The 23,938-nt window shown below is 41.3% G+C and overlaps 1 protein-coding gene across 5 annotated transcripts in view; it reads left to right on the forward strand.

The window, feature by feature from the left end:
* Window positions 1-23,938, forward strand: part of YEATS2 (YEATS domain containing 2) — a 47,882-nt gene that overhangs the window by 17,116 nt on the left and 6,828 nt on the right. For 2 of the 5 annotated variants that reach the window (XM_032192899.1, XM_032192900.1), the window contains 16 exons: window positions 700-858; window positions 3,321-3,424; window positions 6,079-6,186; window positions 7,379-7,552; window positions 8,803-9,061; window positions 9,889-10,050; window positions 11,378-11,490; window positions 12,540-12,695; window positions 13,423-13,599; window positions 15,054-15,249; window positions 18,111-18,242; window positions 18,475-18,573; window positions 19,448-19,559; window positions 20,906-20,979; window positions 21,706-21,785; window positions 22,753-22,954. In XM_032192899.1, the coding sequence (XP_032048790.1) occupies window positions 700-858; window positions 3,321-3,424; window positions 6,079-6,186; window positions 7,379-7,552; window positions 8,803-9,061; window positions 9,889-10,050; window positions 11,378-11,490; window positions 12,540-12,695; window positions 13,423-13,599; window positions 15,054-15,249; window positions 18,111-18,242; window positions 18,475-18,573; window positions 19,448-19,559; window positions 20,906-20,979; window positions 21,706-21,785; window positions 22,753-22,954 (2,307 nt within the window). The remainder of the gene's footprint in view (window positions 1-699; window positions 859-3,320; window positions 3,425-6,078; window positions 6,187-7,378; window positions 7,553-8,802; window positions 9,062-9,888; window positions 10,051-11,377; window positions 11,491-12,539; window positions 12,696-13,422; window positions 13,600-15,053; window positions 15,250-18,110; window positions 18,243-18,474; window positions 18,574-19,447; window positions 19,560-20,905; window positions 20,980-21,705; window positions 21,786-22,752; window positions 22,955-23,938) is intronic. The other 3 variants (XM_032192902.1, XM_032192904.1, XM_032192901.1) reach the window with 2 other exon arrangements.

Below are 23,938 nucleotides of genomic sequence, written 5' to 3' on the forward strand. Positions count from 1 at the left end.
AAGCAGATTGACAGGCACTTGAAGTTTAGCATGCTTGCTGCCTTCTTTCTCTGATGACTTTTCTTGCCTGTCCTTATCTCTGCATTTCTTTCTTACCCCCTTGTGCATCTTTTTTCTTCTGTTTTTCTCTCTCTATCCTGGTCCTCTTAACCAGAAGATGCACATTCTATACTGTTTGCTTTCAAGGTCTTCTGCTGTAATGAGAGCAATGAAGAGACAAGAGTGGTCTGGCCTGCCTGCTAGCTGCTGTATCACACAGCCTGTTGTGTGAGCTGCTTGGTTCTTGGCTTGGGGTGCCTGCAGCATGGGCTCCAAGAGGGAAAGAGAGCACACATCAAGGAACTCTGCTCTCTTTCTTCTTCTCATTGGGTGGACTCATTGGCAGTGAGAATGATTTACATGATGATAATCCACCTCAGGATTCAGGGGTGGACTAGATAGCTTCTAAAGTTCCCTTTGAACCCTGTTTGTCCTGGCAGACAGAGAATGTCCGGGGTAGGTATGAGCCGTAGTGCTTTACACTCCTTTTAACTTTCATTCTATTCACCCTTTCTTCTCTAAATCCTAACATCTGTCTCAGGCTGGGAAATGCATCCTCAAAGATATTCCTTCTCTAAACCATTTGTACAAGTACTATTGCTGTATTTTTGTGTTCTCACAACATTTACAAGATAGAAGCATTGGACTTTTTTTCTGAAGGTTCTCCAATATCGACCCCTAGTCCATCTCCGCTACCTCGTACCCCAACCTCCACTCCGGTGCACATGAAGCAAGGCTCTGCTAGTTCAGTCATTAATAACCCGTATGTTGTTGTGGACAAGCCTGGACAGATGGTTGGAGCAGCAGCCACAAGCACAGGTGTGTAGTGTGATCAAAGAAGGCAGTGACTTAGTCTTACCCATCCAATTTGCTCTCCCTTTTAAATGATGACTGCAATAACTGCGTTTCAGTCTGTGCTGTTACAAGAGTACTCAGCAAAGGAAGAGTGGTGGTGCTGCTTAAGTGTCCTGGAGCATGGTTGAGGGTATGGTGGAGCTTAACATGACTGACTCCCTTCAGGGAACAGCACGTAGTGTAAGCCTGAAGTGAATTCATAGATCTCTATTCAGAGAGAGCCTGATCTGTACAGCCAAAAGGGAAGGGGAGTTGAGGTTGTGATGAACGGAGGTTTTAAACAGAAATGGCACGTGGGTGCTTGGGTGAGGACTCTGTCTTGGGCATGGGCAAAGAGCATGGGGAGCTGGCAGCAACTTACGGGTCTAGTCCTAAGTCCTGTGCTGTAAGCATGTTGAAATGGTTGATAGAGCCGGGTTACCAGGAGAACAGAGGTTAGTTTTGTTGCTGCTCTCAACTTGTAGCTGGTCTGAATGCAGCCGGTGTGGATTCCTCTAACTGGGTTCCCTTGGTGCATTGAAAGGGGACAGAAGCCTAGGGCCAGGAGGGGAAGAGCACTGACCCCCAGGAGACTGGGTGATGGCTGTGGTAGTCAACTGCTAATCTGTGTGGAAGTGCTGGAGGAAAAATCACTCAAAAGCCATTTATGTGTTACAACTTGTGGCCAAGAATGGCTTTCTAAGAGCACACTTGTTTGTGGATGTGTGTGCTTACCAGCATCTCAGAATGGTTCTGCAGAGCTGTGTGTTGAGCTGCAGTGTCCGTGTGACACAAAGTGGTTGTTGTGCACGGCTGTAAAAATGCAAAAATAGATCTCTTGGTAATGTTCCCTTTTCTGTGAGGGAACACAGCTGCCATGTTGTGCACATTTTAATTTCATCACAGGGGGATTTAGGAGGGAAAGCACAGCTGAATGTTTTAAGTGTGTTTTGGGTCTTTCTTGGTAATGCTGAAGCTCTTTTACCAGTAGGGCTTTTCATTTTGCTTTTCTTCTGTTTCTTCCTTTACCTTCAGCCTGACTGTCTATTCTGCATACGTAGTTTGTCATGGTTTGGGTAACTTTCGTATTCTCATAGTAGTGATTTTTGCACAGAGGATAGATCTGTAGAAGTACCAGGTGGTTTGGACGTGCAAGTCTGAATGCCACTAAAGGTGCACTTTCCCACTACATCAGTGTTATTTAAGTACAGACTGGCCTGAAAGAAACTGCCTGCTGTCTCTCCTTCCCTTTGTAGTCCTGCCACTTCCCTTTATCCTACATCAGCCAAATCAGATCAGCAGCAGAGCAGGAAATTAATGCCTTCCCCTCCCCAAACTGTTTTGTTGTCGGATAGCCACGTCACCAGACCCCATGTGGAACAAGGGGAATGTGGGACTGGGCTTTGGGAGCTGGGTGGGATTGAGGGTAATGCGTATGGACAAAGTCACCTGGATGTTTTTTGATAAAACTGCTGATCATATCTAAAAAAGGACTAAGGTCTGAAACTTCATGTTTTGTGTAAGCCAGACTTTATAAATCCCATTGTTTTGAGAAATGGCTGCACAGTTTACTTTTAAATGTAAGTGCAGTTTGTAAAACAACCGTGTGAGAGACTATGACTGTGTTTTCATGTGTGAGCTGTGGCATCTCTTAAACAAATGGAGCTACAAAATCAAACCTGCAGCAGTAACCAAAGTGCTGCTAAGTAGCAACAGGTTGTATTCATACCCTAATAATACAGGGCCAGTTCAGCGCTGACCTTTTGTGCCTGAACTCCCCCACCCATCTCAGGTGCAGGAGGAGGGCAGTGCTGTGGCACAATTTTCCAGGAGCAGCGTTCTTTAGCCACAGGAGCCTGTCTTTGTTCTTCGTTTTTAGTTCTTCCTCTTCCCTGCCTTGCTCTGTCCATTCCTCTGGTTACTCCTCACCCAGTGTCCCTCCTTTTCTGACCTTCCTTTTTCCTCCCGGTTTCCTTCAAACCTTCCCAATACCAGTGTTTAAGGCTAGCGTAGGTTCAGAGGGTTTCTGGGCAGTGGAGGGAGCTATGTTTGCATCAGCAGATTCTGCCTGAATTCTCACTAGTAGCTGCTATGCTCACTTATCCAGGAGTTACTTGACCCTTTGCAGCAGAGAGCTCTGAGTGGACAGGGAGTTGTCTGGGGTGTGGATCCTGTATGTGAAAATTGTGCAGGAGCATCACGGAGCCACGTTGGGTTTTAGAGCCACCTGGGGGGAAGTACAAGTGAGAAACTCTTAACAAACACTGCAGTCTCCTTTTTCATTTCATACAGGTGATGGAGACAAAGACCTAATACATTTGTAATGAAAATTGATTTGTTTTGTGCCCATGCTAACTCCCACTGATGTACCGACCTCGTTATGTGTACCTCAGGGGCAATATAGATTTGGCTCTTACCTGAAATCTGCTTTATTTCCCGATGCACAGGGAGCCCAACCAGCAAACTGACAAATGTTTGTCAGGCTTCTCACAGGACTGGATCTCCTGTATCAAAGACCCATGGGAGCGGCTTTGTAACCTCAGCTGTCAAGGTAATGTTCTTATTAGGTGTATACTTTCTGTTTAAAACCCAGCTTCCTACTCAGTAGGGCTTTTTAGTATTATAAATTCTACATTTCAGGCAACTCTTTTGGTCCTCATTTCATATGAGGATTTACTCAAACAGCTGTACCCATGAGAACGTGGTGGTTATACAAGATGATAGTGTTGATTCATGCAGCTCTAATTAAACTTGCCTACTCCTCTGTTTAAAGGCACCATTTTTTTGCTATTCTACAAGGAAATCTGTAAAGGGCATAGCTCGCAAAATGTCTTATCTGTCAAAAGAGCTCTTCTCTGACTGACTTTGATCTTTTTCACTCTGTTAGTGACAGTATATGATTAAACCAGAGGTGCCTACCTCAAAACCTCCACTTGGCTCATTATCTTGTGCAGCAGCTTTTCCTAGCAGCCTGAAAATAGGTCATTTAATGGCTTTACAACTGCCTACATTTAGAAAAACGTTCATGTAAACAGTAGAGTAACTGAATGTATAAACAAACAGTGATGAATAAGGTTCACGCTTCTAGCTGCAAAGCCCCAAAGGTATGGAGCTGAATTATCTCAGATAAAACCTCTCCCACGTCTTGCACAAGGAACGATATTTCTGTCAGGCAAGTGGCGTCAGTGAGGTTCTTTCTGAAAGCATCTGGTGGGTGTGCTGCTGAAAACAGGAGCATTTCCCTGTCTCTGAGTCACAAGAATGTTAGTCCTGGATATGGTGGGGAAGGGGTGGAGGTTTTTCAGTCAGCCTGCAGAGAGCAAATGGTTTCACATTTGGAGCTGAAATGCGTCCTACATCTGTTAAGAAAAATGTGTTGACAATTGCTCTCGGGAGCAATTACTTTGGAGTAGCATTTTAAATGTCAGGTGTGCAGCTGGCTATTCTGCTTTTTAAGAGCCTGGATGTTAAGGATTTCACTTAACGTTAAAAAAAAAAACAAAAACAAAAGATTTATTTTTCACTGATTTGGGACAGTTCTTTCTGTAAGGTTTTAAGAGAGTCAAAGTAGGCACATATCATTAATAAAAGTTGGAATCTGTATTTCCAGGGCAATGTCAGTTAAAATCTGAAGGTATTTTAAAAAATAATAATCCTAACTGTAAACAGAAATATACTTGATTTATGTCCATGACTTGATTTTATGCCTTCTGGTTAGTGGAAAAGTGATAATTTGGTAATTTCTTCATAGAGGTTGGGATGTGTGATAGTTCAATGTGATGTTAAGAGATTACGCTTCACTTACCACTTTTTCATCCCTTCGCTATGTGGAAGTGTTCTTGGTAGTTGTTAAAATTACTTCCGCCTGTGTTCCTTTAGGCACTTTAAAATGCCCAATATACATGCTGCTCTTGAAAAGTCTGGTTGTGCCTCTGAACTTATCTTCACACCTTTTCCTGTTTGCTAGCAGTTGTGTAGCTATGTGGTGAACCAGAGCAAACAATTCCTCTGGTTGAAAAAGAACCTATTTTCAGCTGTGTGTCAGCACAAGGAAGATGGTAGGAGCATTGGTTTAGAGTCCGAGGCCTTTTTGGTCATGATCCAACCCCAGGATGGACTAAATAGTTGTGAAACCGGTCTCAGAGTTCACGTTGCTTGTAAAAGAGTACAATTATTTTAATTAAGCAAAACATAAGGCCAGACTTCCTCAGATGCACGTGATGCCTCAACCAGCCTCAGATTGAGGAATGACAGATGCACCATTTTGCAGGTGTAGAAATGTTTTTTTTTTATTCCATGTAGGTAGGTAGCCTCACTGTTTGTGCCAATTCATGAGTTCTGCCTGAGAAGATTGTGCCATCAGTATCTGAGATAATTTTGCTTGCAGATTAAATTGGATATATATATTTTTTGTTGTTCTCCATAATTTGTTTCTTCTCAGATACTCTTCTCTTTCTGAGATCGGGCATAGATTGGCAGAGTGGTTGAGGAGACAGGGTCATCTGGAGACCATGCAGTGCGACTTCTCTGCCCAGAGCAGGGTTAAGTTAGACCAGGTTATGCACAAATGTGTCCAGTTGGGTTTTGAGTATCTACAAGGCTGGAGAGGCCACAGCCTCTCTCAGCAGCCTGTTCCAGTGTTCAATCACCATAAAAAAAAGGGGGGGGGGGACGGGGGGACAGGAAGAAAGAGGTTTTCCTTATGTTTAAACAGAATTTCTTGCATTTCAATTCATGCCCATTGACTCTTGTCCTTTCATTGCATACTATTGAGCTCTGTCATCTTCACACCCTCCCGCAGGTATTTATTGCACATCGATAAGATGCTCACCCAGACTTCCCGTCTCAAGGCTAAAATAGGCCAATTATTAGCCTGCCTTAATTTTGCAGCTCTGAAATGCTTTGTATAAAAAGCTGCTGGGGGACACATGTTGATTTCTTTTATTTGTGTATGATATGGTAAGAAACAGTTACTGCTGTTGGAGATACAATCTAGAAAACAAATTTTAATTAAGCAAATTGTATTAAATAAATTATATTCTTGTTACATAAATGTTGACTGATTTTTGGAAATGGCTTATTTGTACAGGTAATTATTTGGGATTGCCCAGCTTGTCCATGCTACCCTCTGTTACTAATGACTTGTTTTCTTTCTTTTGTTGGATGTTTCACCAATTTTTTTTGGCCACATCTTCCTATTTGCAGCAGGAGGATTCCCTGTTTGCCACCATGCCACCCCTTTGTCCCATTGGGAGTCATTCCAAGGTGCAAAGCCCCAAATCAGTCACTGGAGGACTTGGAGCTTTTACAAAGGTATTCCTCTTGGCTTTTGTGCCTGGACAAGGAGCACAGTATTAGCATTTCATGCTAACTTTTGCCACAGACTGTATAACTTCCAGTGCATGTAAAACTTAACTGGAACCAATGTGTCTTGCTGCCGAGGGCTCTCTATCACCTCTCAAAAGATGTATTTTGACTTCTTTTCCTGTAGCTCTGCTGTTCCTGGGGTCTTTCTTTTCATCATCTCTTTCATCCTTTCTTGTTTTTTCTTTGAATCACTGTCATATTGAGGCTGTTTTTTAAAGTTATTTTTTGGTGGGATACAGAAAAGTAGTCAGTAGAAGATATGTCGGAGTTTCTAACAAAATGTTCTAGTGATTTCTGAGTGTCAGATGTTGCCGTGTGTGTACATTTCCCTAAATGTTACCATACTGAATTTAAGGCTTTAGGCAATATTTGGTGATTCGGCTAAAAAGTTAAAAAAAAAAATAAAATAAATAAAATAAAATGCTTCCTACTAGTTACAGTATCTACAGCAGTCTACCAAAAAAAAAAAAAAAAAAAAGCAAACAAACAAAAAAAAATCAACAGCCTTTCCTGAGTTGCTGATTTTGGTGATTTAGGTTTAGTGATTTTAGGTTTGGTGATTTAGATTTAGGGCCTGTTCCAGAGAAATACGTTGTCATGTCAAGCTACACACAAGAGAGTAATATGGTCTTTAACCAGTTACAGTATATACATCTGGTTATATCTACACCTATAATATTAGCTATAATTTTGCAAGATAGAGGGGAAAAAAAAGGGGTTTATAACATGTTCTGAGCAGGAAAATACTTAGGTATTTGAAACCTTAAAGTGTTCTGGTTCCTTCCTGAGATGGAGATGTTAGTGATGTTAGTATGTGAGTAGAACCAATAGTTGTAGTATTATTACCACTGTCTGTGGTTCTTTAATTTCTGTAAGCGCCTTTCAAATTTGGAATGCTCTGTAAGTACAGACCCGCCGCACACTTTTGTGCTGGGAGCAGCCCTCATGTTAGGTTTGGGAGGTGAGTTAGAGTTCCCTTGATGGTGTGTGAGAACCACATCTGAGTTACTGGCTGTTGTCTGTAAGAAAGGGCACACAGGCTGTTCCAGAAATGACTCCCAGTCATTTAGAGTTGCTTGTTACTTTTTTTTTTTCTGTTGTGGTGGCATTATTTATTTTTTTTCTTCATATCTAAAAGGTGATAATAAAGCAGGAACCAGGAGAGCTGCCCCAGCAACCCCAGCTACCAGCAACAGCGACAGCCCCGCAGACCTCTGTGCAGCAGTATGTCACTGTAAAAGGAAGCCACATGTTAGCCTTGTCACCGCAAAAGCCAGTTGTGAGCACAGGCGAGGGGACGGTACAGTCTAAGGTATGAGGCACTTGGGCATCTTTGGGTTGGTGCAGGCCATCTGTCGGGTAGTTTCATTGCAACACCTCGTGCTTGTCCTCGGGGCGTGGGGTTAGTTCCATCTCAGAAAGAGGCAGGGGCACCCCGACTGGCTAGTTTCCTCCTGTGCACAGAGTGGCTCATGCTTAGCTTTTGTCCTTGAGAAGGGAGCAGAGTGAGCAGGCACTATTGCATTTTGTTGTTCGGGGAAAACATCTCCCATCTCTGTCTAGCCCATTGCAACAGTGGGGTGGAGGTGGTTTTGAACTGGATCCTGACAACCCAGAAAGTTGGCTGCCATCATCAGCTCTTGATGAAATTCATCCAGGTCTCTCTGTAACAGGAGGTGAATTCTTTCCTTGGACATCATGCCTGCAACAAAAAAAAGAGCAGGATAAATAAGGGGTAGGGGTCAGGGCTGGGATAGAGCCAGTGTAAGGTGGAAGCAATCCTACCTGAGTGATTGCAGTGCTGCCGTGACGGGTGACGCAGCATCTCAGAAGACATCAAAAATGTTCAGTAACAAGATGACAGAGGTTTATAGCATGTTCTGAGCAGGAAAATATGTACGTATTTGAAACCTTAACGTGTTCTGTCTCCTTTCTGAGATGGAGATGTTAGTGATGTCAGAAGTTCTCTCCCTTCTTGCCTATTTGCGTGATAGATACGGTGAAATCATGTGCTGAGCACAAGGGACTACATATGGAGGGCTGAATTTTGCATAAGTAAATACATATTTGCATTTTCAACAGTTCATTGACTGTTTGAGCAGGTATGCAAACTCTGTGTTTGCCTGTGGATATTGTCAACAGACAAAATTGAAGCACTTGGCAGGTTCTAATTTGAGGCCATAGTTTTCCCAGGGAGTCTGTTCCTATGAATGTGTTGAAACTAAATCTTTGGATTTCTTTATTTCACCAAGGCAAGCCTTATCCTCAGTTGGAACAAATCTGCTGTTTATATATCAGAGAAAAATGAAATTGCTCTGTAATTTGAATGTACTCAGTCTTCTGTAGTTACTCTGAAATCCTGACTGTGTTTAACAGTTTATTGCCTTTTACCTGGAGCTGGCCTCTTGCCAATCTAATTTTGTTTCAGAATGCATAGCCTTTATACATGAGTAGACATGTAGAAAGCATCCTGAAATGTCTAGAGATGGAGGTAGCATACCAGCTAGATTTCAAGTGGTTCCTCTTGCAAGAAGCACATCACCCAATACTTATTTGTTGCAGGTTGTTGGCGTTCCAGTTGGTTCTGCTTTACAGTCGACAGTGAAACAGGCGGTGGCTATCAGTGGTGGCCAGATACTTGTGGCAAAATCTAGTTCTTCAGTAGCAAAGGCTGTTGGTCCAAAACAGGTTGTGACTCAAGGTGTAGCCAAAGCCATCGTGAGTGGAGGTGGAGGAACAATTGTTGCTCAGCCTGTGCAGACTGTAACAAAGGCGCAAGTTGCTTCCACAGGTGCTCAGAAAAGTACATCTCAAGGATCAGGTAGAGTAATTTTATACCTTGTTAATGGCTCATGATGGCTCTATAATGATTCTTACAACTTTAAAATAATTGTTTGATGGTAAAGCTTGACAATGAATAGGAAATTCTATGGAAATTCAGGCTGACTGAGGCTAGTGTGGTAATAATCACAGAATCTGAACTCATTAACTGTAAGGGAAGAGAGCACAAGTACTTCACAACACGCAGTGTTCTTTGAGTAGAGTACACAGTTTGGTCAGACCTGCAGATGGCCCTCACTTACATTGGTAGGGGGTGTTTGAGGTGTCCTGGGGCATGGAGATCACCGGGGTATGCTGGGGAATGTGCTAGACACCTGGTGGACTTTCATGGAGCCAGGTCTCGTACTTTTGACCAGCATTGTGGTCTTTGGATGTTCAAAGGAACTCTTGAACCCAACAAACAAAAGACAAACTGTTCTTCCTGCATCTTTATATCTTCCCCTATGCTTACAGTTATGGGAATGTGGGCAGAAGCCCCCAGCCTGCTTGTGTGCGCCGCTGGCTTTAGCTGCACGTCTCAGCTCAGACCCTGGACAGTTTGAAGGGTACTGTGTGGCTTCTAGACTCAAGCCTGCAAACCCCACCACTGTGCTTCTTTAGCCTGCAGCCATAAGTACTGCACACTGAGGTTTTTTTCAGACCTGTTTAATGTGTTTGTGCATCACTGGTGGAGTTAATCTCAGTTAGGCCAGCTAAGCATGGATTATCAAAGGCTAGATCACTCCCAGTACTTTCATTCTGTGCAGACTTCATTGCGTACTGGCCTCTGCAAGCAGTAATTTTTTTCTTTTTATTCCTTCTTTCTAGTCATGGCTACGCTGCAGTTACCAGCCACCAACCTGGCAAACTTGGCAAACTTGCCACCGGGCACCAAACTGTACCTCACCACCAACAGCAAGAATCCTTCTGGGAAAGGAAAACTGCTTCTGATACCCCAAGGAGCCATACTGAGAGCCACAAATAATGCTAGTTAGTCTTACAGGGAAATCTAATGCCTTAAATAATGTAATCACTGTGTAATTAATATGTTTGGGTTTTTTGCTATAATGCATCCTGGTACTGTGAAAGTCAATAATGGGATGGGGGTTCTTTGTTCGCAACAACACAGTACATGGAGCTAAAAAGCTGAGATGTCAAAAGTGTCTTCCATCTTAGATGAAACTGCTTTACATTCAGGGCTCCCATGTCTTACTATTTGTGCTGAAAGCAGACTAACTTTCCCCGTAATTCACAGTGAAAGATTGCCTTCATTGTACAATGATGCTTTCTCTGCGGGGAGACAACTGCGTTTTCATAATGTAGAACTGAGCTGGATTTGAATGCAGTTGTGAAATCTATTTATAAGTAATGGAAAGAGACCCTGGAAAAACTAGAAACGTAATAAGCTAGCTTTGAAAAGGACAAGTTAACTGTATCTAGAATGATGGAAAGAAATAGATTTGAATATTGATAAAAAGGCTTGACCCCAAGTTGACACCAGCAGAAACGCTTTGTTGGTAATGGGCTTATGAATCAAACTTGCTGTGAAATACCTGGAGAACAGCACTGCAAAAATACTTCAAATGAGCAGTGTTTTTTCTGCAGTGTGCTCTTGCATTGTGTAGCTTAAGAAAAGGTTGGTTGTGGGACATGGCTTAGTAGGTAATACTGGTGGTAGGGGGATGGTTGGACCAGATGATTTTGGAGGTCTTTTCCAACCTTTATGATTCTATAGGAAAAGAATACGGCAGGTTTGGGACTGTGTAGATACAGAGATTTGTTGTGAGCCTTCCCCAGAATGTCTCTGTTTTTGGGGCTGGGTTTTAACATGGGAGATGGATTGGGTGCAAGGTGTTTGCTCATAGTTCTGATACTGACACTGGGGAGGAGAGATTATTCAGCTTAATATATAAGAAGGTAGATACCAGCAGCATAGCTCGTATTTGAAGTATTTCCAGAGCTTCTGCTGCAGATTCATAACCTGCAAAAGACTGATTAGAAACAGTTTACCTGTTGGACAGTGTTTTCTTCAATAGAAATTTCACATCAGCCTGAAATGAGCTTTTCATGCCCACCAGTCCTTACTCCCCCCATCTCTCCTTTTGTTCATGGTATTTGCTGACCTATAAGAGGGCACAGCAGTGCTTCTGAACTGTGCTGTACTGGGAAATTACGGTGTTTGTGCCTGGATATTACTCGGTTACATAATGTGTTACAGCAAGCATCTTGCAAGCAGTTCTCAATTATTTGTGTACACAGGGATACTTCAGCAACTGACATTGTCTGGTTACCAAAGAGCCTTTTGTCCTGGTTACAGGTCTCCAGTCTGGTTCTTCTACAAATAGTGGAGGAGGAGGAACCCAAAGCACAAGCAGTAACTTGTCACAGCACCTCACCTATACATCCTACATCCTGAAGCAGACACCCCAGGTCAGTAGCATAAGCATATTAATAGAAGCAGTTCAGTTTTTCAGGCTGCAGTGGATCTCTCTAGCAACCCTTGCCTTTTTCTCCTCTGCCAGGTATCTGCTTTACCACTTGCTTATAGCTATTTGCACATATCTGCACCTTACCTCCCCTTACAGGGTGGGACTCCCTCAGGGCTTGGCGCCTTGTGGGCTGAGAAAGTAGCATGGAGCACTTTCTCAGGGCAAGTAGTGGGTGGTGAAATAAGAGCCCATGATGGCACGGGAGCAAGGTCTCCACACTAGGAGAGGTGATAAGACTAATAATAGTAGAAAATCCATCTTACATAATAGGATACATGGAAGTTCTAGGAAAGCTTTATAGATAGGGGAATAAAGGAGAGTTATTAGAGAGAAATAGCAAGGCTGAGAAAGGAAGAAAAATGATAAAACAGAAGATTGTGTGAAGGGATCCGTGTTTGACTGTAGGTGAATGAAGAGAAAAGAGCAACAACTAAATAAGGATGTGAAATAGAAAGGGATGCAAGGCTTCAGATGGTAGGTTGTTAGTGGATGCCTCTGAGTATATAGGGAACCGTAGCTTTTTCACCTTTACCTTTGTGTTCGAAAGTTTTCTGCACCGAGATAGCTATGTCTAGCTCTGGGTGCAGAATCCTCCATTGTAATTAACAATTATTTAATTAACAATAAAAGCTAATTAACAAAAAAGTAAAAGTAATTAACAATAATAATTTTAGAAGACAATGTTTTGGGGCACTGGCATGCTTTCTGCCCTTGGAAGGTGGACAGAGAAGGAGACTTCCTTTCAGTAGTGTTGCCAAAGATGAGGACTTCAGATTTTTTTTTGTCTTCTTTAATTCAAGTGTTTGTGATTATGCAGTACAGAAAGAATGTCAAAAGCCTGCTTAATGTATTATTTTGCATCACTGAATACCTGCAGATGTTGCTGTTCCTCTACAGCTGCAGGCTGTAGCAGTATTGTCACTCTTAGATTTCTGTTGACTCTTAACTGTGGTTTCAAACGCTGACCTCCCTGACTTATTTCTGGAGCAGGGCACCTTTCTGGTTGGCCAACCGTCTCCTCAAAGTTCTGGGAAGCAGCTGACGCCAGCATCTGTTGTTCAGGGCAATGTCGGAGTTGGAACATCTTCCACGCAAGGACAAGCATTAAAAGTGATAACTGGACAGAAAACGGCTTTATTTACACAGGTACCTTGCAAATGATGTGTTTCTCTTACTGGTCAGCATTTTGACAGATAAAGTATAGGAACCACAATTGCACGTTATGAGAGCTTCCCCTTTCGTAGTCAGTTTTTTCTTTGTACAGTTACAGTTATGGCTGCACTATGAAAGCATACAAAGATGTACTTTTATATGTAGATATTGGACCACCGTTTTCCAGTGTTCTCAAAGTGGGTCATTTATAAGCTTAGGCTGCTAGTTTTTAAATGTGCTCCAGGATTTTTTAACGATAGAGTATTAAAGGAGTGAATACAGATAAATGTAAAAATGTGCTTAAATATTTGAACCTTAGAAATGAATCACCTGTTACATCTCTTAGAAATTTTTGGCCTTGGTCATCTTGAGATCACTCAAGAGACCTTTCTTTTCTGAATAGTCCCTGTGAAACTCAAACTCCAGTTCCAGAAAACTGTCCAAAATTCTAAATCAGTAGGCTTTAAAAAAAAACACAAAACAAAAAACAAACAAACAAACAAAAAAAACAACCCTCTCTACAGCTCGATAAATTTGAATTTGAGGTAGTCATTGTGTTCCAACTATCCTTGTCCCGGAATACCTCTTTCACTGAAAAAAGTATTTTTAAAATATTTCCCAGTAATATAAGAAGCATTCATCTTGTTTTTTAAACAAGCAAACAAAAAACAACAGATACAGTATTGATATCGTTTATCCTATGCTGGATTTATTTTCCAAGGCTGCACCTGGTGGACAGGCATCACTGATGAAAATATCGGATGGGTCTCTGAAATCAGTGCCTGCCTCATCCCAGCTCTCCAAACCTGGTACCACTGTGCTGAGAGTATCAGGAGGTGTTATCACCACAGCTGCTGCTGCTCCTGCCGTGGCCCTTCCCACAAATGGGGTGGCCCAGGTGAGAAACAACCTTGCCAACATACTAGGAGATGATATTTGCACCGTACCCAGTATAATCCCCAAAAAAGGTTGACTTCTGCTTTACAATCTGTTAGTGGTTTTTCTTCCAGTCAGCATTGTTGGTTTATCTGCTTTTTAGTTGTTTTCTGGTTCTGTGTACAAAACTAACTCCTTTGCAGATTAGTTGCTTGTTGTTCTACATAAACTATGTAAAGAAGCAAGGGAAGAAGGGAAACTTAAAACTTGCACTTCTTAGCTTTTAAAATTCAGGTAGGCAGGAAAAGCTTTATCTGAAACAGCTTTTGTAGTCATACAGATGAGATTTTTGGACTACCTGGCTTTTAAACACCAAATCTGTCACTAGCACAAAAATTTGCAGAAGAATGTAAAATGCCTGAAGATCTGCATCCAGTAGGCCAGTGAAAACCAACAGTACTTAGAGCGTAGATTGTTCCTCTGAGATCATAGACTCAACGATGTTCAGTGCCCAATCTGTTGTGAATAGGCTTCATGGTGGCCAAGGTTCAGGGTCCTTTGGTTCTGACCGTATTCAACGGATGTCACTCCTCCCTACCCCTGAGGAGTCCTAACAGTGCAGCGTAGGAATGGGGGTGCTTTGCCATGAAGTGAGGTTGAAAGTAAATCGTTTGTGTTCCTGGAGTGAGGGGGGCATGCAGCCATGTGTCCAGCTGGTACAGGTTGTCCACCAGGAGTGGAGATAGAGTTCATCAGGTGGGGATGAGGCAGTGAAGAGGAAAGTGTGTTCACTGGGAGGCTTTCCCAACCTTCCTGCTTTTCCCTATGGGGAGGCAAAGGTTTAAACAAGTTGAGAGTTGAGGCCGTGCTTCCCTTAGAGAGCTGAACCCTGGCACACACAGCACATATTGGTGAAAATACTGAAATTTGCTTTAAATGCTACTTATTCTGTACAGCTCTCAGTGAAGCTGCAGAGGTTCCAATTTTCCATCCAACCTCGTTATCCCAAAATCACCGCCATCACCTGACTTCCCAATGACAGTTATTAGCACCCTGTTGGCCTACCTATCCCTGCCTAGGGCACACAGCAGCCAGGACACCAGGATCTGCCTGGGGACTGAGCTGATGAGTGTCAAAGAGGTTGTGGCTAACGTTGTGAGATACCTCATCTGGAGTTTTGCTTGCTGGAGTTAACGGACCTAGCTCCAGGTACCATCGCAGCAGTTGTGGTAGCGGTTCCTGAGTGCACAATTTCATGTTATTTCTGCTTTAAATAGTCTCCATTCTCTGTGTATCATATTGTTGTATATCGTTGTATATGGGCTTTTTGATAAATGCTTGTAAATTTCTTTCTTCTTAGTGATAGAAAAACAGAGTCCTGCTTTTTCTATTTCTAGATATTCTATCCTGTGTTTATTGCTGAATCATCTGTGAAATTACAAAGAATTGTTATCACTGTCTTCCTCTTTCATGCAGCAAATAGATAATGCAGGTTCCAGTTCATCATCTTCTGGAGCTCCTACAGCAAAAACGTCTGGACAACAGCAAATCTGTGTAAACCAGAGCCAGTCTACTTCATCAGTAGTGAATAAGACTGCTACTTCCACTGTTGTAAGTGTTGCTTCTCTGGTGACTACACCAACGCCTGTGACTGGAAAAGCTGCAGTATCAGGTATTCTCCCTTCATGCCTTTCCTACAGAAAGTTAAGATTGTGTACAAGTTCTTTAGATGTCTTCACTGTGAAAGGAAGAACGTGGAAGCATCTGCCTTTGTGAACGGGTGAAAGTAGAGTCATGCTTTCTAAAATAGGATAACTTTTGGCTTAGCCAAAGAGATGTGTAAATAATTTGGCATCCTAATACAGTGCATTGACTGCATCTGATACAAGTAACAGTGCAAGTTGCCTACTGGTATTGGAGAGGGATTTTAGGTTTTCATGCCAAATCCTCTGCAGAGGATGCATTCTGCCTCTTCAAGGTATCAGAGGTACTATAAACTTGATTCAGTTTGTGAAAGTGAACTGCTAGTGAAGTTGGAGAAGTTGCATAAGCAGAATTTGGCTCTGAGACTTTGCATCTGCTCTTTTTGGCTTGGAAAAAGAGAGGTTTTGATTTAAGGAAAATGAACATTTTAAAGTCATAATCCGTTGAGTACAGCAAAGTGGATTTGATCTGGAATCTTTCAACTTAATAAAGATAGAGCAATAAAGAGGAATGCCTCTAGGTAGAGGGGTGTTTTCCTTATTCAGTTTTATAGTCTCCCAGTATATTTTGTATTACAGAGAGCAAATATAGCAGGTTTAATATTAGTATCATGAGTTAACATTAGACATCTTCATTTTGACTTCTAATTTACCTGCTGGTATGTCATACTCATTTGAAATGGCTCCTTACTAAGTGGCAACAAAACAAAAAAGAAAAAGAGAAAGTAAAGTGACATGGAGCCAACCTAACAGTCTCTTTTTAAAGCAGCTCTTCTCATTGCCGTTGTACACAGTGTTCCAAACTCATCCTTTCCTCATCACACTGTGTTTTCCAAAGCTTGAAAATAAACAACACAAGCTGTTAAGACTGCTGCAATTCTGCAATAAGCAGTTGAGTATTTTCTTCTTTCCAAACAAAGCAGCAAGAGTTTTTGTTAGAAATATACCATTCCAAATAGCTTTCCGATTAAGGCTGCCATATATAAGAATATCATCTAGATATTTTTTTAAATCTGAGACACTGACTTCATTATTAAAAGCAAATTCAAGGATCCCAAAAGAAGCAATTGCTATAAAACATGTTATTTCAGTGTTGGAGGGGGAAATACTATGTTAGAATTCTTGAGATCTGTATTTTTAAAGGCAACTTTTTGAAAAGAATCTCAAATCTTCCTGTTGTTTTGCAATGGGTAGTGTTGCCTCCCTGTCAGGCTAATAGGAATAGTTGCAAATGTCCCTTTCTACTTTCCTTGCAGTTTGGGTCCTTTGCCATGCTGTCCTGACATCTTTGCATCACACAGTTGTGACATCCCCTAAGCCACACTTATAAATGATAACACTTTCTTGAAGTGTGAGAAACTGTTCTGGAAGGAAACTTGTGAAGCCCTGAACACTTAAATACTTGCTGAAGACTGACTGTCCCCAAAGAGAGCTTTGGTTTACTGTTTAACATCCCTAGAAGAGCTGTTTGGGGGCAGTGCATCAAAGAGGAAGCCAGCAGCCACTGAGCTTGAGCATTGTGGTGCTGCACATTTGAGAAGGCTGGAGGCAGAAGAGGAGGTTTTGCCAAAATGTGTGGCATCAGATACTTAATTCTAAAAATGTATTTTTTTTAATGGATCTTAAATATAAAGTTCTATAATGTTTAAAAATGAACTAGGCTAGCCTTCTTGCCCAGTGTTCATTGTCTAACTGACCAGTGTTACATACCTTTCAAAACCAAGGGACATTTTCATCAGACCTTGCATGTCTGGTACTTGGAAGGCAGTTGTTTCTTAAATAATAGTAATGGCTTGTAAGGGGAATAGAAACTTTCTTGAAACAAATTGTGAGTATAAAATTACCACTGCGAAACTAAGAAGTGCGTTGTTTGCAGTTTTCTAAAACAAAATCTGAATAAAAGTTTATTCAGTCAAAGCATTAAATAAAATTATATAGGAAATAGCCAGTTTACTAATAAAAATGATAAACCTGGTCCCATATCACAATGTTAGAGTCCTGGTTCTGGTGGTCTGGGATGTCATCACTGTAGGGGTGGGAGCTGGGGGAACAGGAGATGAATGCTCCTCACCCACTGCCCTGTGGTTCAGCTTGGAGCCATATTGGCTTCCACCAAAGTCACTGGGTGCTTCCACTGTTAATGTTGTTAATATCACAATGTCCTGCCTGTTCTTCTAGACTTAACTAAAATCAGTTATTTAACTCAGTCCCCCCCTTAATGTGCTTCATAGCTTGATCAGCCATCCTTATGGATGCATGCATTGAGTGCTTGTAACAGAAAGACATGGGACACTCAGCTCAGGTATATTCTTTGTCAGACTGGCTGCACAGGCTTGGGTTCATCATTTAGTTAAAGCATGGTTGATTTTGCTCTGCTAACTGCAGTGGGTGCTACTAAGCTGAGCTGCAGAGGTGAGAGGGGCTGTGTAAGTAGGACAGCTGTCATTCACTGGCTTACCAGATGCTTGAGGAAAGGAGAGGAGAGCTGCGAGTCATGCTCTAAGTGCTTTTGTCTTGTTCTGTTAAGAGTGTTTTACTCTTCATTTGAGAGGTTTGTTTTCCATCAACTTTTGCTTAAGATTACTTAAGTAATTGGGAACTTGCTTCACAAACGTCAGAGTGCTGTGCAGCATATAATGCATCTCAGTACTTCAGCAGTCATCCATGTCAGTAAAAATTTAACAGGCAGTTCACTGAACTGTGGCTTGGTAAGACGGTCGCAGTGGTAGCTTACGTGCCATCCTACTTCAGTCAGAAAGGGAGAGAAATAACTGGAGATAAACAAAATGGTGTGTTTTATTTAACATTTTGTCTTCCATTCTTCTTGCAGGGTTGCTAAAAATCCACTCAAATCAGTCTAGTCCACAGCAGGCTGTTCTGACAGTTCCCAGCCAGCTTAAACAGCTCGGTGTAAACACAGCTTCTGGAGGTGTTCAGACTATACTCATGCCTATGAACAAAGGTAAAGGGCAGAGGAGGATGACAGATGGTGTTTGAAAATCCCCTTTGACACAGGGTAGCTCTTCGTCACTGTTGGCATACCTGGTCCAAAGGTTAGAGATAGAAGAAAATGTAGCAAGGAAATTCATCCCTAAACTTTGTGTTGCAAACATTTTATTGCTTCTGAATATGGTTATATGCCAAAGTTTGTTTTTTATTTTTTTAATTTGTTGTCCTTTTTATTTCCTCTCCAGTGATACAGTCACTTTCTACCAGCAAAGTTGCAGCTGTTACAGCTGTCACATCAGCAAGTACAGTTGTCCCGAGTCCATCTACAGCATCCGTTACTAAAGGTAACAAGAAATTTCTCTGTAAGATAAGGACTAGAAATATGCCAGTGCTGCCTTATGCAAGTGGTCTGACTCTGAAATTAGACCTTGTGACTGTGGGTTCCTTTATTTCTGTTGTTAGCAGGGTTTGAATTAACTTACAATGACATCTGGGGACTGGGAAATTTACAGTGACTTCCCCCTCAACAAAGCCAAAAGCATAGGCAAGTACAGAGAGGAAAGAGAATATTCTGAAAAATTACTATTGAGTACTATAAACATCCATCATTTCAATCCATCATTGCAGAAAAGGACAGAGCAGCATGTATTTAATCACAGTCACTGCTGTCCTCAAAATAGTGACAAAGTCCAATTCTTGCAGAATTGCTATGTGTCTTTCCCCTCCCCTGCCTGGCTGTCTGGTCATTCAGCTGGGAACATCTCCTGCTCCTGCCTTGGCAGAGTTCTGTCCTAGATGTGAGAGCTCACTGGTGACAATTTGAAATCCCACTAGTAGCTGAAATTGTTATTAGCTTTCTGTCCAGCTCTTCGTTTAAAGTAAGGCCAGCATACGTTTTTAAGCAGTTCAGTTTAGGTCATGCAGTTATATGCAAAACATCGGCAATTGATGATGTGCATATATATTTTCTAAAAGGGATATCATCATGAGCTTTGGAGGGGGAGCTGGTCATGTTCTGGTGGCATTCCTGCAGTATAGATGAAGCTTATGTTCTTCACAAGGTCAGGTTTGTTCACGTTTAAAGGAGAATGCAAACAATAAATTCAGTGATGTTATTTAATATGTTAGACACTTAGTCTTATTGGAGTCTTACTCAAGACATTATTTATCAAGCTGACGGGTGCTCTTCCTTTTGAAACGTGTTCTGTTTCTTTGAAGTTAAGATGGAGCCTGATTCAACGGGACAGAACTGCAGCTCTGTGGGTACTCAAGAAGGTCAAGCAGCAGTAAAAACAGAAGAGAGTTCAGAACTTGGGAATTACGTTATCAAGTAATTGTTCATTTCTTTGTAAAGATTTCTGGTCTTTGAAACTCCAGGGGAGTTGGAGGGGACTCTAGGGATGTATGCAGCACTGTTAAAAGTTTGACTCAGAAATACAATGTAAAATCTTCTGTTACATACAGCCTTGTATCAGTGCTAATCCTGTTGGATGGTGTTTGTTTCAGGCAGTGTTGCAAGTCTTCCATAATGGATTTGTATTCGGGGCTCCTGGAAAGGGGAGGGGGGTAGAGGGGGAAATAAATAATTGTAGTTGTTTTGGGGTTTGCTAAAATCTCAAGCAGCTAAGATATCCAACACTTGGACAATTCCCATTGTCACTGTGTGTTTTTACTGAGGTCAAACTGTACACAGTGAAATTCAGATTTAAAAGGGAGCATCTGAAATAAGTTGAACTGTCTCTCTTCTTTCCTCTCTAGTCTTCATAAGAACATATACTTCTGTAATTACTTAATATGACAGCTTCTCAGTTCAGAATTGGAATTAGATGATAAATATCATTGGAGTATTTGTTCACTGGATTCTGTGAAGTCCAGTGCCTTATTTGTGATGCTCTTGGAAGTACTTTTCAGTGGTATTTCACCAGAACTCAGTTTGCAAATTTTTGTCTGGAAATTTCTTGTAATGTGTAGGATGTCCTTCTGCTCTTGATTCTTCAGTGGCATATTTCCCTATCTCCATGTTTTGAAAAGCGTTGTCTTGATACATCCCTGTAAACACTATCCTGATGGAAGGTATGTGTAGCAGACAGGAGTAAATATCAAGTCACTACACAATGGAAATTGTCTTCATTGCAACTGTATGAAGCAGATGGCCAGAAATGTACTTTCCATCAGTTAAACAGTACGATTGGTTAAGTGAGATTTACCTCAACTCCCATTAGCACAAGTTTTAATGTTAAAGCAAAAGTGCTGGCATCAAATGAGCCACTGAGTGCAACCTTCCTCTATAACAGGAACCTCTCCTTCTTACAGAATTTTAGGAGATAGTCAGCTGATGAGCAGCAGCAGGGACTATAAAGCTTCCCATGCAGTATCCCATGTTCCTACTCTGGGACAGCCTGCACTAATAGGTGCTTCTTACCCCTCAAAAAAACCTTCAGTCTTCAGTTTGTTCAGCTTGACAAATGCAGCTTCACATGTGGATGCTTCAGCAAGAGGAAGGGCTGCTTGAAATACCTTCTCCAAACTGGGGCATAACGGTTTATCCTCACACTATTACTGCTGTAATGCTTTGGATCTAGGGGCATTAAACCATGTAGCAATTTTGAAACTTTTTGCATCTGATTTATTACTTCCAACAGTATTCTTTATTGTGGTTCTCTTTATCCTTTGCAGCATCGAGTATTTGGAGAACATCCAGCAGCTCTTAACAGCAATAGTGAAGAAGGTTCCATTAATTGCTGAAAAAAGTAAGCAGTGCATGAAAAGGCTTTGCTTTGTATTTTCAATATATCAACAGAATGCCTCGCATACTCTGTAGCTGAAAAATTAATGAAAAACAGAACGAAATGAAGCCATTCTCCTAGAGAGCTTACTCTGTGGGTTATTCTAAAGACACTTAAAATTAGGTCCTTCCAATAAAGCCAAGTATGCTGTAAGCAGTTAACTTTTTCAATTACAAATAGATTGTATTTCTTCGCATAATGGTTGCGAGTAGGTCCTCATTTTCCCTGGTTTTCTCCTTAGTAGATGTGCTATTTTTTTAATGCCTGGGTTTCAGAGATACTTGCAAATATGATAACAGCTCAATATTGGAATGCATTTTTTTTTTATATCTGTCTATCTCTCTATTTGTCTGTCTGTCTTCCAAAGGAAGAGAGTTTGACCAATAAGACAGACTGAGAGATCTACATCATTACAGTTCAGGGGCAGGAGAGAAAACTTAAAACAGTCTATAGGCACTGATGTCTGGGTACCCTGACCAAGAATGATGCTGTTTGAGCATCCAAAGAACATTGGGTGCTGCACACCTCTGTGGTGTTCTCCGAGTGAGTGAGCACAACATTTGTGTGGCCCTTGAACCTAAAAGCAGAAATGCATTTCCTCCTTCCTCCTTACTAGGCAACATTGTAAGCAGGATGTATTTTATTTCACCTAGTAAAATTTAATACTGTTTTTGTCTTTGTGTTTTCTAGGTGAAGATGCGAGCTCTTTTTGTGCCAGTTCAGTGGAACAGTACTACAGTTGGAATATTGGGAAGAGGAGGGCAGCTGAGGTAATCTTCTCCTTTGTTTTATAAGCAGTCATTAGGGACATGAGAGAGGTTTCTGAATTACAGAACCTGCCTTGTTGTTGGTTGTTCTTGTTTTCTGAAGCAGCCTGTTGTATTTTAAATGGAAGCATTCCTTACCACAAGACACACTAATTTCTGCTCAGCTAATGATCCAGTTTATTGTTTGGAGCCTTTCTCAGACAGAAGGGACTCTAAAGGTCACTTTTCAGTTGAATCAAAGTTAGATGCTTCTGGAACATTTTAAAAATCAGAATTTTTGCAAACTGTCCTGTTAACACTTGGTCCTCATCATTCCTCTATGGCATTGTATGGTCTTGTGAATTTTCTGTAATATACTTTGTCCATGTTTTTGTAGGATTGTGGCTGTTTTCTGTAGGAAGAACATTCAGAGTACTTGTACTGAAATACTATGTCATAGCTTGTCTGTTCACCAAAGACAAATAATTCAGTTAATCTGGATCTTTTTGTGTTCTGGTTGTTATATTTCCTTGTGTTTCTTAACAATTTTATCACCTTGCCATGGACTTTTACAAGGAAGATTGTAAAACTGATTAGATCTGTTGTCACCAACATAAGTGGAAAAAAGACTTTAGCCAAAACTTTAAGAAGCATCTTTTGCTCTAGTGGATTTTTTGCATCTTAAGATGTTATTTGGAAGAGGAAACAGTTCAAGTCAAGGCAAGTGTGCCTGGGCTCCTGTATATTGCTCTTTCTTGAGGTTTTCGTTGCTTGAGAGAGAGTTTAAATGATCTGCCCAGAATTGCCAAAGATAACAGCATTAGGACCATCTCCCACGTTTTTATTTTATTTTTTTTACCTTGTCATTCTGACCTCTGAGAAAATCATGTTTCTTTTGTTTTCCTTGCAACCTGCATTGTTGTTCTAGGTCATATCTAGCCTTAAACTCTTCAGCCAATGTGACGAGCTTTTTCTCTTTGGTTTGTCACAGTGGCAACGAGCAATGACAGTGAAGAAGATCCTTCAAGAAATCATAGAGAAGTACCCCAGGTTTCACAACATTACGCCCCTGAAAACAAAGCATGTGGTGCAGTGGTGTCGATGCCATGGCTACACTCCACCTGACCCTGAGACCTTGCGAAATGATGAAGACTCGATTGAGGATGTGCTGACACAGATAGACAGCGAGCCAGGTGAGCAAGCAGGGACAGAAAACTCCTTTTTGCCAAAGGCACTGTTGATTAAATTGTCTCAAGAATGGGTATGCTTCTCCATGTGCTGCCTCTTTAGGAAAGGTTTTTTTGTTTTGTTTTGTTTTGTTTTGTTTTTTACTTAGTTCAGTCTGGAATAACAGATATTGAAGACCCTAAGAGCAAGCATACAAGTGAAACTGTCTCTCGTGTCTACAAATACTGATGCTCTGTGGGGCCTCTTCTGGGTTTCATTGTGCTTTGGGGCCCCTGGAGGCCCAGTGTAGGTATTTGTTATGAGAGATGATTCCAGATCTGCAATGCAATCATTTATAAGTGGGTACAGAAAGTCATTACTGGGTAAGCTTACCCTCTGTTCAAAGACTTACTGTGCAAACAGTGTGAATGAGCTTCAAGTACAAAAGATTGTCTGGCAACAACAGCGTGGAGCACATTGGGTGTTAACTTACCTCCGGAAGTGAAGTGAATTGGCATACATGAAGCTTCATGTGGTGGTAATATGGTAATACAGCTGCTGCATTAGTCCACTAGGCTTAGCTCTGGGATCTCCACAGTCCATTGGAGAATATATTAAACATTCATCTTTAGTTTCATCCATTCTTTTCAGTGAAGCTCCCTTGTTTCACCTTCAGATAATCCCTTTCCCAAAGTTGAATGTTACTCTGTCCTGATTGTACTTGAAGTCCTTGTATTTCACAGAAGTTTGTGATTAGTCTTTGCTAAGCCTGGTCCTGCACTGTAGTTGTTCAAGGAAGCATATATCTACCTTTTAATCTTTCTGTCTAAATAACTAGGTTTGTGTTTATCTTTGAAGAAAACAATCTATTTACTGCTTAGCTTTTCATAAAAGGTTTTTTCTGGTTCATGCTGATCATGCAGAGAAGAGGTTACCCTTTTGTAATTCTATTGGGAATCTGTCTTCTGATTTTTTTTTTTTTTTAAACAAAACCAAAAAAAAACACCATA

Source organism: Aythya fuligula, chromosome 9 (assembly GCF_009819795.1).
Source record: "Aythya fuligula isolate bAytFul2 chromosome 9, bAytFul2.pri, whole genome shotgun sequence".
NCBI classification, from domain to species: Eukaryota; Metazoa; Chordata; class Aves; order Anseriformes; family Anatidae; genus Aythya; species Aythya fuligula.